The 15386-nt window shown below is 38.7% G+C and overlaps 1 protein-coding gene across 1 annotated transcript in view; it reads left to right on the forward strand.

The window, feature by feature from the left end:
• Window positions 1-15386, forward strand: part of LOC308114193 (CUB and sushi domain-containing protein 3-like) — a gene marked incomplete at both ends in the record, with an annotated part of 224717 nt that overhangs the window by 62116 nt on the left and 147215 nt on the right. The window contains 10 exons of the mRNA XM_080470880.1: window positions 3629-3741; window positions 4929-5006; window positions 6448-6535; window positions 7823-7947; window positions 8594-8715; window positions 11829-11932; window positions 12456-12568; window positions 12879-13061; window positions 13756-14082; window positions 14869-15063. Coding sequence (XP_080327006.1) covers window positions 3629-3741; window positions 4929-5006; window positions 6448-6535; window positions 7823-7947; window positions 8594-8715; window positions 11829-11932; window positions 12456-12568; window positions 12879-13061; window positions 13756-14082; window positions 14869-15063 — 1448 coding nt within the window. The remainder of the gene's footprint in view (window positions 1-3628; window positions 3742-4928; window positions 5007-6447; window positions 6536-7822; window positions 7948-8593; window positions 8716-11828; window positions 11933-12455; window positions 12569-12878; window positions 13062-13755; window positions 14083-14868; window positions 15064-15386) is intronic.

Below are 15386 nucleotides of genomic sequence, written 5' to 3' on the forward strand. Positions count from 1 at the left end.
TCGATTTCATTGTTGTCAGGCTAGAGAAGGTTGATGTGAGGTTTACACATCAATCATTGTGAAAATACAGATTTTTTTCTTTATTTTTTTTATACAAAAGCCAGCATTGGACTTGCGCGAGGCCTTGGAAAACAGTTCTTTACTCTTTTGACCTTTTATGTGATTGTTCAGCCCTGTTCACAAAGGGCAGAAACGACTAGTTGTAGATTACTTGTCAGTCATTATTTAAGAACTGAACCCACAACATTAAAGCTGAAAAGCTTTGAGACTACTAGACCCAGTCTTTAGGTATACTCTTGGAAATTTGACCAGACTAGGTTTTTATTTTTGTCTTTTTACTATTGTTCTTCTTATTGACCACTATATTTAGTTGGTTCTGCATGTAGCCAATATATTTAACCTATTAGACTGAACATATTAAACCTGAGATTTTAGTTGTTGTTACATCACCAAACAGTTACGGCATTTTTCTGGTTGGTTCACAGAATACAAACAATCATTTTCCACCAGAGGGGCTAAATGGTTGTCAGAGGAAAATTACAATTTTCGAAGAAGCTTGAAAGCAAGAGGTGCCCTGCAGCTAAATTACTTACTTTGACTAAATCATCATGTGTATCATATTCAATGACTCCATTCTGGGATTCATTATTGATAATTCCACACAAAAACAATCCACAAAGAATCTTCCCAAACGCTCTGCTTTAAAACTCTTTGTTTTGTCAATCTGGGGGAAAAAAAAAGTATGTTTGATTTAAAGAGGTGCTGGCTATAATGGCAACGTGTTCATTGTTCTCTGTAGCCGGCGTGATCAGGATGGAGCAGAAGGGGTAGACATCATTGGCTCCTTCCTTATCACATAAAACATTCCTTCAATTATCCTTCAATCCCTCGTGTCAGATTCTATAAAATATAGGTGGGAGGAGAAGACAAATTCACCTAGCCCTATCTTTTTGACATGTAAGAAGTGATCATTCATTATCTGCGGTGCACTTACTCCTCGCTCGCTTCTCTGTGAAAGTAAGTACAGACACCAGAGATTTCGGCTTATCACTTTGGCCTCGAGGCCACACTTGGCCACAGTCCCTGCACACTGGGACTCGTTAGGTTGGTATTTTGATGAGATTGCCGCGCTCTCTTCAACCTCCCATCCTATCAAATCATGCACATTTCACTCTGAGAACTTCACGAAAACCCTCTCATATGCTTCGCAGACCTACGTCAAAAGCATCCACCAATAGCCCATGAGAAGCCGCGAATCAATGACATGAAGCAAATCAAAACTTGGATGAAGCCAAGGAATAATCTCCAAAAAGCCACGCTGCATATCTATGAAGGAACAAATACAGTCTGAATCTGTCTGCAGAGAGAGAGTGGCAGTGAGAATCCATTTTTTTCACCCCATTGGACTGTCTCATCTTTTGTCACTCAATAAGACAACTGTAGACATCACTTTCTTGTTCTTATTTGATTTGTAGAAAATGGCCTCCCATCTTTCCAATTAATTAACTTATGCTCACTATAGTTACATGGACATGCTTGTGATGTGCAGACATTTTTATTGCGAAGCAAATTTTTGGCTGAATAAATAATGCACTAGTTACTTTGCTTGTTATTTTTAATGACACTTTTAACCATATAGGTCAGTAACAAACTACAGTCAGTATTTGCTATTAAATTAAAAGAAGGAAAAAAATTTGGCAAGCTATCCATTAATTTTCAGTCAACTGCATGAAGTGTTTCCTCTCTGACAGCCTTCAGTTTTAAAAAGAAACTCCGTGTTAATTACATCCCAGCACCAGAATATTGTGATAGCCACCTATGAGTGACCTGGGCAAAGCAGCAATCCCATTATAATATCCTGTCTACTGTTGTTTGCTTTGTGCTCTCATTGCTTTATGTTGCTGAGGGACTTTTGCATGCAGGCTGCTATTGCATAATCTAAAAGAGTGGTTTGAGGCACATTGATGCAAATTCACCCAGCGGAGTAAATCCTTAGTAAGGTGTCATTAAGCCCTTATTTAGTGTTAATGGTGCATCATGTTTCACTTCCTCTGCTACGCTTTGCCCTTGTGACAACAATATATTTACCTCGACTAGCTTTAAATATGTTCCATCACTACTCTGGAACTTGGAGGCTGCTTGTTACTTCTAGATGCGTACAGTTTTATTATGACAATCCATTTTCTCTTTGGCTTCCAGAGGATATCTTTCCATAATTTGTAGCTTTCGCTGCACAGTACACAGAGGGAGTGTCTTCTGGTTCCTCTACCTGAAGGCTGTGCTTTTTCATTCAGCCCGTATATTGGTGTCATTAGCGTTTCATCAATGACGCAATGAGCGAAAAGGTCAACTTTTGTGTGAAAATCAATTACCTTTTAACTCCTCTCTAGGAGCTGCCATCATCTCCCCTTGTGATGGATAATTTGGTTTAAACAGATCAGTATTTAAAATTTGCATTTAGTTTGCTCATCAGTTAAAATAAAATATGTGACAGCCTATAAAGTGATGGAAACTCGGGGCTGAGAAAGTTCCCATTTAAACACCTGGGTCTTCTGCTGTAATCAAAATAAGAAAGACTCAAATGTCAAGAAGACATTTTGTTCTGATGCCGGTTCTTCACTCTAGTGGCCACAAACTGGAAAAAAGTTACTGTCGCAATTGTTTCTTTACAAGGTTGTCTTCCTGCCTCTTCTGCTTTCACTAACTGACAATTTCATTTCTTTCATTTTGCCCTTATCTCTCTGCCCCTCAGGTCTCTCCGTGGTAAATGCCAAAGAGTTACAAAGAAAAGTAACCTTAAACACAACTGCACACAACAACAACAACAAAAAAAACCATTCACGTTGGTGGGCACGCACGCTCACAGTTTTTTTTTTTTTTAATAAACTCAGGCTATCTGGAAACACGGGGTTCAATTGCACCGTGCTCTTTTCCCATCTCTCCCAAGCCACTGTTTAATAGATATAATGGCATTGTGCTCTATTGACTGTGGTATGACGGGGAACGCAGTGGTGGGATTGCAAGGCAATAGGAAGACGAAACAAGCTGAGCTGGTTAACCAGACAAATGAGAAGACCTCTGGCAGCTTTAAGTCACTTCTATTATACAGCGCCCTCGATGCTGCGGCCACGTGCCGAAAGGAAAGCTCTGATCTAGAACCAGACACGGACACAAAGGTAGTCAGGTTTCACACTGGGACTTTGAGTCACAGAGACAAGATGGACTCACAGTTGCCAGACACGATACATTTCTGTTTTTCTTCTTCCCTCACAAATTCATCCATCCATGTTTCAAAACTGTGTGAATGAAGTTACAGAGTCAAATCAAATTTTTTTTTTATTTGGTTGCACAGCTGGTTTTAACATGAAATCTTGTTGGACATAGAAAAGTTGTTTAATAAAAACATTTAATTGAGCCGGTTTATTTTATTTGCAAATATTTGTTTGTGTCTCAATCGAAGTCTTGACATTTCTTCCTGAGATTTGTATCCACTGATTTTTCAGATTTGCTAATGTTGTGTTTTCCATTTTTAATAACGGGAGCAGATGAGAAGTACTCGGAAAGCTGCGGAGATGAACTAAAGTCAAAACAGACTAAATGTGTTTTCTTTCTGACTCTTCACGCTCAGGCTTACTGGAATGAATATTCCAGCACCCATCATCAGCAACAAAAACTGGCTACGGTTGCATTTCGTGACGGAAAGCAACCATCGCCACAAAGGCTTCAGGGCTCAGTATCAAGGTAAGACGTGGTTCTTTCATTTGCACATTGTAACCGAGGACGCCCCTTACTTAAACGGAAAAGGAAAAACACACTGTAATTACAAAACATGTTTTTGATCTTTTTTAACTGAATATTAAACAGTTTGATTAATACCCTCTGTAGAGGGCACAGAGGCTTTTCCTGCTTCAAACCATTGACTTCAAAGGACCCTGTTAATCAAATATTTGAAAGATAAATACTGTATATACTTCCCCCTTGGAAAAATTCTGCTCTGTTACACTCAACTATTCATTACCCTCAGATTGTTCTCTGGCATGACTTAAACGTCAATGTGTATGCTGCATATAGTCTCTCTCAAATCCTGGGCCTTCGCCAGATAGAAACCCGGCCACTTCACAGTAAACAGAACAATAAAAACCTGGAGTAACAGGCATATTGTGCACTCTACCGTGAATTGAGTCATGAACTCAACTACATTAGAATTCCCATTCCTCATTTGTTTCAGTGTATTGTTGTGAAGTGATTAAAAGAAATTGCAAATGCTATTGGCCAACGATTTCAAGTCAAGACAAGCGCTTGGTGAATTATACTTTTGAGCATATAATCATCATCTGGTCACAAAATCCTCTCACATCCTGTTTGTGTAACATCTTGAAATAACCAGTTCACCTCGTGGGTGGCTCGGAGGAAAGGCATCATCCCGATGTTTTAGAATTCAAATAGCCTTGTTTTGCTTGATACATCACTTATTGCTGTCGGCTCTTCTATTGATGACAGCCACTTGCATCACCTGGCTTTTGTTTGCAATCTGGCCCCAACTGTGTTTAATTAGTATGTCTTAAGATAAGTACCATTCAGTCCTTTGGCTGTTTTTTTTGATTCTTCATAGGATTTCTCCCTTGCAACTTAAAATTAGTTAATCTGCCTTCACCGATCGATTTTCGTCCACTGTTTTAAATGTGGGGATTACACAAACAGGCAGACATTGAAAACCAGTTCAGGTTTTACAAAAGAACTAGGGTGAGCCTGGGGAATACATCACTGCCAGTGGACTCGATGCTTTATAGAAAAGCATGCACAGCATTAGCAATGACAGTTTGATGTTCTTCACAAGACAAGAGAAAGAAACACATGTACTGTATCTTCTCACATCTAATACTGTAACTTCTTTTATCTAATGAACTCTTTCTATTGCTCTCGACCAGTGAAAAGCTCTGGAGAGCTTAAATCCAGAGGGGTAAAATTATTACCAGGAAAGGACAACACTAACAAACTGTCTTTGAGTAAGTCTTTTATTTTTCTTATGCAACTGTTTTCATTGTTTGGATTTTTATTTTTGTTTATGTAGGACTTGTGTTTTGGGTCTTTGTTTCTTTTTCATTTTTGTCTTTTTTTGCTGCCTCATTCGATGAAGGAATTAAGCTACAGTACTAGATTTTGCAGAAGTGCAGTCTCTCTTTCTTTCTGATGACCTCTCCCCTCATACTATGGGACATCCCACCCTGACAGAATGATTTTCTCACTTGCAGCAAAATGCTTAGTTTGATCAATTTTAGTTGGGAGGAACTCCTCAGTCTGATTTTATCCTTTAAGTAGCACATAACATTGACTTAGATTCATACACATGGAAGTAGTCGAGGCTGAATGACCACTCACTTGTCAGATGATTTGCGTGCACTTCGGATGGGAGTGAATGCATTTTAATTGCTTGTGGAGCTGTGTCATTGACATAAATCTGGAACACAATTCCCTTTAACTCAACAGTGTCCTAAACACTTCGATGATAACAGGTTGTAATCTTTATTACCTTATGTGACATAGCAGCAGCAAGAAACATGAATAATGCACAGGACCATAATCTTCTCCCCGAGACAATGTTGTATATCATTAATAAGACTGAGGGGATGCTTCATAAGCCTTGTGGATTTATTGCGTATAATTGAACGCATAACTGTATTGTAATTTTGCAACAATTAGTTCAAAGCTGATTAACTTTCTCAAAGACTTAAAAGAAATAACACTTGCTGGGAGAGCTTCGTGTGTGTGTGCGTGTGTGTGTGTGTGTGTGTGTGTGTGTGTGTGTGTGTGTGTGTGTGTGTGTAACTCAAAATATTGAAATAAACCTCAATATAATGCTTCATATTTCACAAATTTCCAGAAGAGGCCGACTTTCATTTTTGGCTAATAATGTGAATAACATGAGCCTGTTTAAAATAATGTCTCTTTCTTGGTCTAAGCCAACTCTGCATTTCTACCACAGTCGAGGCAATGGTGAATATGAAGCACATCTCTGAGGCATTATCGAGTGCACTTAAATTGTTATTTTGTAGGTAGAGTCAGACTGAGTGATTATTGTTGCTCTTGCAATTCAGAGTTGAAGGTTATTTAATCCTCTTAGTCCCTATTGGACCTAGATAGATTTTCCTATATTTCGCCCAGCCTCGGGAAAGAGAGTTGCATTTATCCTTGGTACGCACATTGATATTACAAAGCACAAGTCTGATTTCACAATGGTCCTGAAAAATAACTGGACGTCAAACGTGTTTTACATCTGCAGATGACATTGGACTGCCGAATGTCTCATTGTGTGAATCCCAGAGCTCAATTGTTTCCAAACATACTTGTTGAGCAGGCAGAATTACTGTATCTACTGTCGAGGTGCTTTTTTTTTAATGGCAGTGTCTCTCTCTCACGGAATTGTTGGTTCTGCTCTTCTCTGTTTAGTGAATGAAGGAGGAATCAAACAGGTGTCTAATTACTGCCCTGATCCAGGGGAGCCAGAGAATGGCAAACGGGCTGGCTCTGACTTCAGGTAAGTTGATGTTTTGCTGCGGGAGCAAAGATGCTCACATCTCTGTGAAATGAAAACAAAACAAAAGCAAGAATCCTTATTTCTTTAAAGACATTACTCGAAACCATCTGTTAAATTGTACCGACACATTCTATAAGTCGATTGGTCCATATGAATACATTTAAAAGTGTTTACTGGTCACAGTTTTTCAAGTAATAATGTGCCTTGTAGACAGTTTTCATTCAACCAAACCATGTCCAACCTGTTGCCTGGGCCCCATAATGGGGACATGTCAATGGTCAGAGGTTTGGTCTGTTCTGTTTGTGTTAAAAACCGAATGAAGAACTTTCTATTTGAATCAAGAACAGACCTTGGAAACTGTTTTCTAATTATATTTTTTCGTGGGAAAAATGTAATACAATTTGTAAAGCATCATTTAGTGGTCTTTTCGGGAAACAGCACTTTGGAGTATCTTTTCTGGAATGTAATTTGCCTCATACTTAAGTAAGAATTTCACAATGTGATCTGCTTCGAAGCTTTGAAATACTCTACTATTCTACTCTAAATTGGTACAAAGTAAGCCAATGATTTGAATTGTTATTTGCAATGTTATTTCTGTTTGGTCTGCGTGTAGTTAACACACAATTCCTTTTCTGTTTTAATAAGTATACATTCCCTTTTCGTAGTTACATGTGTTTGTCATTGTGTGAAGTTTATACTTTAAAGTCGTTTGCCTGAAAAATGTGCTTTGAATTTAGATATTTTATAGAGGAACACTGACTCGCATACCTGTTGATAACATTACAACTACATGTTGAAAATAGTACCCAATACGTGAAGTAGTTTTCTTTAGAGGAGGGTTTTGTCTTTTACTGTTTCAGTGACTCATAGACTGAACTTTTTCTTTTAGAGGAAAACTAAGGGGCTCCAGAGAAAGAGAAGGTTGGAAACTATTGACAGTACGCATATAGTGTTGGATTTTTAGATCAGAAGACAAAACCTTAAACTTGTAACCTTTTACCCGTGTTTGATTTAGTTATGCTTTACTTCACGACAAGTACATTGTAAAACACACAGTTTTCACGCATCTACAAAGACCCTTCCGAGTATTGAAAATTAGCCCATTTTGCCTGGGCCGTCAGTTACCTGCCACAGTTAAATGCACTCTGAAGTCCTCGCACACTTGAGTGTGTGGTTCTTTGTCCACCGATGAGGTGAAATAAATAATGAATTTCATATTTTGTCAGGAGTCATTTTCGAAGAATTGATTGCTTTTTCAGGCGTTAATGGTGTTTGTTATCTCCTCAGCATCGGAGCAACTGCTCAATTTACCTGTGATGAGGACCATGTGCTGCAGGGTTCCAAAACGATTACCTGCCAGCGCGTAGCCGAAGTCTTTGCCGCTTGGAGCGACCACAGACCCGTCTGCAAGGGTGAGCGAGGCTTCCGGAGAGCTAATAAAACAGTTTGATTAAGGCAGTGCCTCTGGATATAGGCTCTATGCAGATCGAGGAAAGTTCATTTCTGTTAATTATGTATGAAGGCCTCTGCAGCAGCACTTTACTTTTCTATTCCAAAACGCTCTGCATGTTTTTCTGTGTTTCATAATACCTGGAGCACCTTTTAAAAATGTGATTAATGGAAATGCGGCTAATAGACCTTTTCTCAGCTTGTGCAAACAATATATTACCTTTCAGCCATATTACAATGCAGGAGTTATTCCTCTGCCTTCTGAGTGCAAAACCATCATTATTTATTGTGAAGTTCACTGTGATGTTTTGTTCAGTTAGGTTTCGTAAAGATTTAAATGGTATGCCCTATAAATCATTATCTGTCTGTACAGATAAAAGGTCCAATTTCCCAATAAAGTATCAGATTTATTTTCACTTACAATCTCATCTGTACATCACTATACCAAAATAAAGAGTAATCTTTATATTTGGTGAATTATGAAAACATGTATGTACTATTATCCATCTTAAATGGTAATATCTAATGAACCATAAAACTTTGTTTAATGTTATAAGGCATATGTATATGCTTTATGTCATCTTTCATCTTTGTCATCTTGTGTTGCAGTGAAGACATGTGGGTCAAATCTACAGGGACCTTCAGGGACGTTCACATCCCCCAACTTCCCAATTCAATATGAGAGTAACTCCCAGTGTGTGTGGATCATCACTGCCAGCGACCCCAACAAGGTGAGTTTCACTGAATAATTTTCATGCCATTTGCTCGTGCAGATGAACTAGTTTGCATTTTGTGTCACAATTTGGCTCAAAATTTGGAGCGGTTATCTCTGCTGGAAAGGCACTTTTTTTTTTTAATAATGGGAAGCACTGCCCCAATTTGGGCCATGACCATTAAGTGTAATTTAATCCATGTGAAGTTATGTTTACAATTCCTTAACATTATTTGAGATTGTACTGCTGCTAAATAAATAATACTAAAGCAGAGAAATGTAAACTTTGATTCTATTCTGTAATACCCATTATGAATGTTATCATTGCTTCTTGAAAATGAGTCATATAATCTTTGCTATGATAACATTTGTGTGACTTTCTGAGCCACCCTAAAGATAAAATGTGAAAAAAAGCCATTTAAGTCCTCTTAGTTTATATATTTTTTATTCTTATTATTCTTATTCTTATTCTTCTTCTTATTATTATTATTATTATTATTATTATTATTATGTGGGGATTTTTTGTGTGAAGACCCAACTGTTTATCAATACTTTTATTTAAATGCTGATATATTTCTCAAGATCTCCATCGCAACAATATTAAAGCAGCCTTTTTTCCCCAAATAAGATTTTCACACAGTCCATATAAAGATAAGAAGCCCAACGAGCCCAGTGATTACTGATGTTGGAAATAATGAGCAAAGAAACTGTGGTGTGGTGCCAATTGTACCTCCACTCCCATTAAGATAATAAATGCTTGGCTACCACTTGTTAAATGTCCCTCTGAGAAGTCACTTTGTGATATGCACAGTAGTTTTTTAATAATGGTTTCATTTTCTAGATTAATTTATTGAAGAAATCCAAGAGCAGATTTACACAAAGTTTAAGTAATACTGCGTATCTATCTATATTCTTTTGTGTATTTTAGAAATTATTTCACCAGCGTAGTTTGTCATTATTTAGTGAAGCCAACTAGGTTTTTTTTGTCCCAACAGCACAGGATCCCTCATCTTTTTGCATTCTGAAAGCTTGCAGTTTTGGCTTACTTATGCATGCATGCGTTTTCCCAGAGTTTTTCAGGGTTATAAAAGGTCACATAGAATATGCATGCATTTTAACTCATGTCCATTGTGCCTAATTGATGTACATATCCTCATTGGATTGAATTTTTAAGCTTTAACACTCCTTCAGTTTGACCGTGACTGTATGGAAATGAAGGAAACAAGTCATTTTTCTCAATCATCTTCGTTTAACACACACAGTGAAAAATAGTGACTGAATGAGATCAACGTTTCCCCAGAGTGATGAGGTCAAAGCAGTTTCCCTAATGGTCATTACTGTTCCCCAACACAAATTTATCTCAATTGATTATGTGTCCGGTGAGTCGACACAGGGGTGTTAGCTAAGCACTGTTCTGCTAATAACTAATAACTAACCAACCAGCTCTTGTTCAGCGCTCACAAGGACTGGCAAGTGCCACAGCTTTGTGCCACTGTGCACTCTCATAGACAAACAAGCCGCTGACTTGGCACTGAAACTTGGTCCATTAGTGTTATTATGGTAATTATGCTTATGTGTGCGTCGTAATGCGTTGTTGCACATGAATATTGCGCAGGCATTGTCCTCCCCATGGCCGGAAAGAAAGGGGGAGCTAAGGATGAGCAAGCGGCCATCATATGCTCGTCATCAACAGATGTGACACTGGCGTCATTACAGGACCCTTCCTTTCATCAACAGTCCGTGCAGGCGCCGATAATGTGCTGTTGTTGTGAAACGTCTCGGCAGTTTTACATGATTATCATCAGTGTAAGCAGCTGTTGCCAGTTTGATGGTTGTATATGTTATCTTTGGAGATGCTCTGTACATTTGTCAAGCGAAAACTGACAATCCAGTGACAACCAACAAAGTTATCTGAAGGGTAAATGCACACAGGCAATTAATAATTTTGGACTCCTTGATGTGTTTGCTGTGATTGGCTCTCCAGTTTTGATTTGTGCTCTGAAGTAATGTAAAGCGATGCTTCTGTCAGTTTGTGAATTGCCTTGAAGGATGTTTCCGGTGTCCTTTGTTTGTCGGGTTGTGCTGCATGGACACACGCTCTTTGTCAAAGCCGTGTTTCATAAACAGTCAGGAAGTTGATGTGACTCGACTTTTATGTTTGCCTTCTTTTTTCTGTCGATTCAATTTTTTGGTTTGAATTTGAAGGGTCGCTTCTGAATAATATCCAAAATGTTCCAGAATATTTCTTTTGTCACGCAGCTACTTGCCTTGCTTTTAAAAAAAAAAAAAATTATAGAGTTCCTTTAAACATGTTTGTTCTTTTGATTGCAAAGCATATGACATTAGAAAGATATTTTCAGGTGTAGGTTTCCCTTGTCCACTTTAGATATCTGACACTATGGATTATATTGTACAGGCGATTGATAATCATCTAAATCAGGGGTTTTCAAAGTGTTCAAATATAATACAATATATACTCTTTATATAAATGAAGCCTTTAATAATCTGTTTTATCTGTTTTGAACTAGTTTTATTCTGAAACTTACTTTAGTGTTTGTTGTCTTCGGCTCCCCATTAGTTTGATAGAATAGTGACAACTGTCCTTCCTTGGGTCCAGAAAAGTCATACGCATGATCAATCAACCAAAACCAGGACAAACCTCCATTCATAGTCCCAATAGGCATCTGTTTCCTTTCCCTTTGATTTCTAACACATACAAAGCAAAATATATATATATATATATATATATGTGTGTGTATATGCACCTCTTTGCTTCACTAAACAGAATATTATGGTTCCTCCGAAAACGGCCTGTAATTTTAAATGGAAATCAAAATAGATATCATTTCCTTTAATAATTTCCTCTCGCTCTCTCGCTGTTAATCATTTCAACTTGTTTCGAAAACAGTTATTCATTTTATCATCAACTCTAGTTTTTACAATAATTTCCTCTCTAAGTTTAAAAGGAAATACATGTGTGCGTATACTGTCAAAGCTGTATGGTAACTGAAACTGTTGCTTTAATGGGAGATACTCCCAAAATACTGTTGTGAAGGTTTGTTATACTCTTCAACATTCATCAGTAACGGATCTCAATCTGTCAAAGTGACTTAACATTGTATTTGTTAACAGGTTATTCAGATCAACTTTGAAGAGTTTGACCTAGAAATCGGGTACGATTCCCTAACCATTGGAGATGGAGGAGAAGTTGGTGACTCTAAAACAATTATTCAAGTGTAAGTACAGCATTACTACTACCTACTGTTCTATATATTTTATATTTATATCCAAGCAAGTTTGGGAAAGCAGGGGCCAATCCCAGCTGACACTGGGCTTGTGTACATCCTAGGTTGTTAGTCTTTCATAGATCTAATGCAGAAAAATAGACAATGACTCAGACACAGGCAGTTACACCTCTGGCAGGTTTGAACTTGACAAATGATCTTTTTGGATTGTGACAAGAAGCCAGACGTGTGTGCAGAGTCACAATATCCTCAATACGCTGCACCACTAATATTGGCTATGAATTGTGCCACCATGCCTCCCACATGGATATGGAATATTATATTTTATTGTAAAATTCAATTAAAAGATAAAGCATTTCAATTCAGGTGAAAGCATTTCAGACATTATTTTAGTAATTTTATTAGTTTTTGTGAACCATTATTAGGTTCACAAAAACCATTTTATTATTTTTTTTCCTGGGAAACGTGAGATGTGCTTCAATGCCATTGTGACTTTTTAATGTCCTCTCTGCAGGCTGACTGGGAGCTTCGTCCCAGACCTGATTGTCAGCATGTCCCATCAGATGTGGCTTCATCTGCAGTCTGATGAGAGTGTGGGCTCAATTGGCTTTAAGATCAACTACAAAGGTACACAGACTTTAGTGCCGATATCATCTCTCGCTGCTCTCTGTATCTGTCTGCTTTCTGACTATCTCTTAGTGAAGCAACAAGTCTGTTTGCCTCTCTGCCCTCCTGTCTATCTGCTCCTTTCCTTTCGAGAAAACTTTCTCAACCTCAGTCTCGGCCTCCTCAACTGTACCTTTACAGATAATGTGCAAAAAAATGTTTTTTTTCCCACAGTGCTTTGCTCAAGTTAATCTTCTACTATTCCCCTTTCCCTTTTCTCCCTTGGCAATTCAACCATCCATCTTTCCTCTTCTAAATCCTTCACCAACAGAAATTGACAAAGAGAGTTGTGGCGACCCTGGTACTCCTCTGTATGGCTACCAGGAGGGCAGTGGGTTTTTAAATGGAGATGTTCTGCGTTTTGAATGCCAGTTTGGATTCGAGCTCATCGGGGAGAGGATGATAACCTGCCAGAACAACAATCAGTGGTCAGCTAATATCCCCATCTGCATATGTGAGTCACATTCACACTCTTTTTCTTTCATGACAGCAAATAAAGCAATTACTTATTCACTTGGAAAGTTCACAATGACACTAAGCTATTGGGAGATTAATTATAGCATTGCTAATTGAAGTTGCATTGCATGGGTTGTCAGGTAAATGGAAAATTGATCATATGTTGTTACCTACGCTATATAGGGCTGGTTTTGAAAGAGAAGAAAGTTGGGTACTCCCTGATATTTTGCATTGATGCTCCAGAGAATGCAATCCGCACGATGTTGTGTGTTTCCTTCTGTTGAGACAACTAGAACTCTTTCTCTTAAGTTCAATATTCCCAACTCATATCAATGACAGAAATGCAGTTTCTATTCCTTCAAGTTAACTGCATCCTTTGAGACAGTGTACGGCATTCCTGAGCACCTATGTTTCTATATGCCTCTATTTTTGTACAGCTATGCGGCAGCTCCAGCTGCCTTAATGTTTCTCCAGCTTTTCAGTGCCCATGGGAATAGTGCTGTCTCCTGATTGCTGAGCTACTTATGCAGTACTGACATTGTTCTATACAGATCTTTGTCCCTGATTCTGTTATGGCAGAATTTGCAGTGCAGACTGTCATGTGGTAGATGAGAGTCAATGTAAAACAAATTGCCTTGCTTGGAATATTTAACTTTTTAATCAGCACTGATGTATTTTGCCCTATCATACAGTCCCCTGTTTCTCCAACTTCACTGCACCCATGGGAACAGTGTTGTCTCCCGACTACCCAGAAGGCTACGGGAACAACCTCAACTGTGTGTGGCTGATTATCTCTGAGACTGGCTCCAGGATCCATCTGGCCTTCAATGACTTTGACTTAGAGCCGCCGTATGACTTCCTTACTATCAAAGATGGGGATCAGTCGGGAGTGACAATACTAGGACGCTTCTCGGGGGCTGAAGTACCTTCTCATCTGACATCCAACAGCAACATACTGCAGCTGGAGTTTCAGGCTGATCACTCAATGTCTGGTAGAGGGTTCAACATCACCTATAGCAGTAAGTGACTGTTTGATCAATTATTTTACAGTAATCCATTTTTAGGCTATTCTTCTTCTGCTATGGTTGAGGTTGTTGCCATAATGACTCGTCTCTGTGACACCTTGAATGTTTGCACTTTATGGCAACAAACAAACAAGAATAATGCGGTGTAAAAATTTTAATTAGTTTACAATGTGTGAAAAAGGATGCACTGAAAATTGTCTCCTATAAAATACGTGAATTTGTATGTTCTCAATCACGTAGCCTAGTCTACTCCTATTTTGTTCCTTTATCAGCAGGTGCCTAGTCAGAATGCATTTGCTTTGTTGGCTCCTTTCAACACACCTTAGCACACATTTCAAGACGTCAAAGCAATATTCCACCAATAATTAGACAGCAAAAAGTAAAATCAAAGTGCCTTTGACATGATTACATTACAGCCGAGTTATAATGAGTAAGCTGAGCTGAGCAAATTTATTTTGACACGTGTTTAGAAAGATTTAGGAAGAAAAGTGGCTACGCAGCAGCCCAAGTGAGGCTAATAGTTCCTTAACAAAAAGCACCATTTATACAGGAAATATAGGGCCTAACTCTCTGGCCTGCTCTTTATTTCTTCACAACAAGCTCTGAAGACAGAGGCTTTTGTCGACCTCAGGTGTGAGAGCAGACCTCTGTAGGATTTTCTCCCTCCCTTACAGACAGTTACATCTATTTCTCTTATCTCTCCACAACTCAACGACCCCATTTCTCATTCACACAAGAACTTTTGTCACCACATCTTGTTCTCTTTCTTCTCATTACAAGCGTTTGGGCGTAACGAGTGCCCCGACCCTGGTGTACCACTGAATGCGAGGCGCTTTGGTGACAGCTTCCAACTGGGGAGTTCCATCTCTGTAGTTTGTGAAGAGGGCTTCATCAAGACGCAAGGCGCTGACACCATCACATGCCATCTGGAGGAAGGCAAGGTGATGTGGAGCGGGCTCATTCCCAAATGTGAAGGTACTGAACTATAATAGCTCCTTAAGTGTGTGGTTGTTGAACAGATAAGTCAGCTTTTGAGATAGAATGAGAAAGAAAGAAGCGATGAATCTGGATAAAAAAGAATAAAAGTAAGTGGGCTGTGCTGAACACAGAGCGCGGTCCAGCCAAAGCAGGCTACATTTATTTTCAGGTATGTTTGGTACTCTTGTACTTTTGGTGACTCATCTTGTATGTGTTTGCTTTTAATACTGTTTTATGTAGGTTCAGAAGATTGTTGACCTTTATAACAACAATTTTCGTGTCTCCTCTCCTCTCTTCTGCTTTCCTCTCTGCTCCTCTCC

Source organism: Lipophrys pholis (assembly GCF_963383615.2).
Source record: "Lipophrys pholis genome assembly, chromosome: 9".
Taxonomy (NCBI): Eukaryota; Metazoa; Chordata; class Actinopteri; order Blenniiformes; family Blenniidae; genus Lipophrys; species Lipophrys pholis.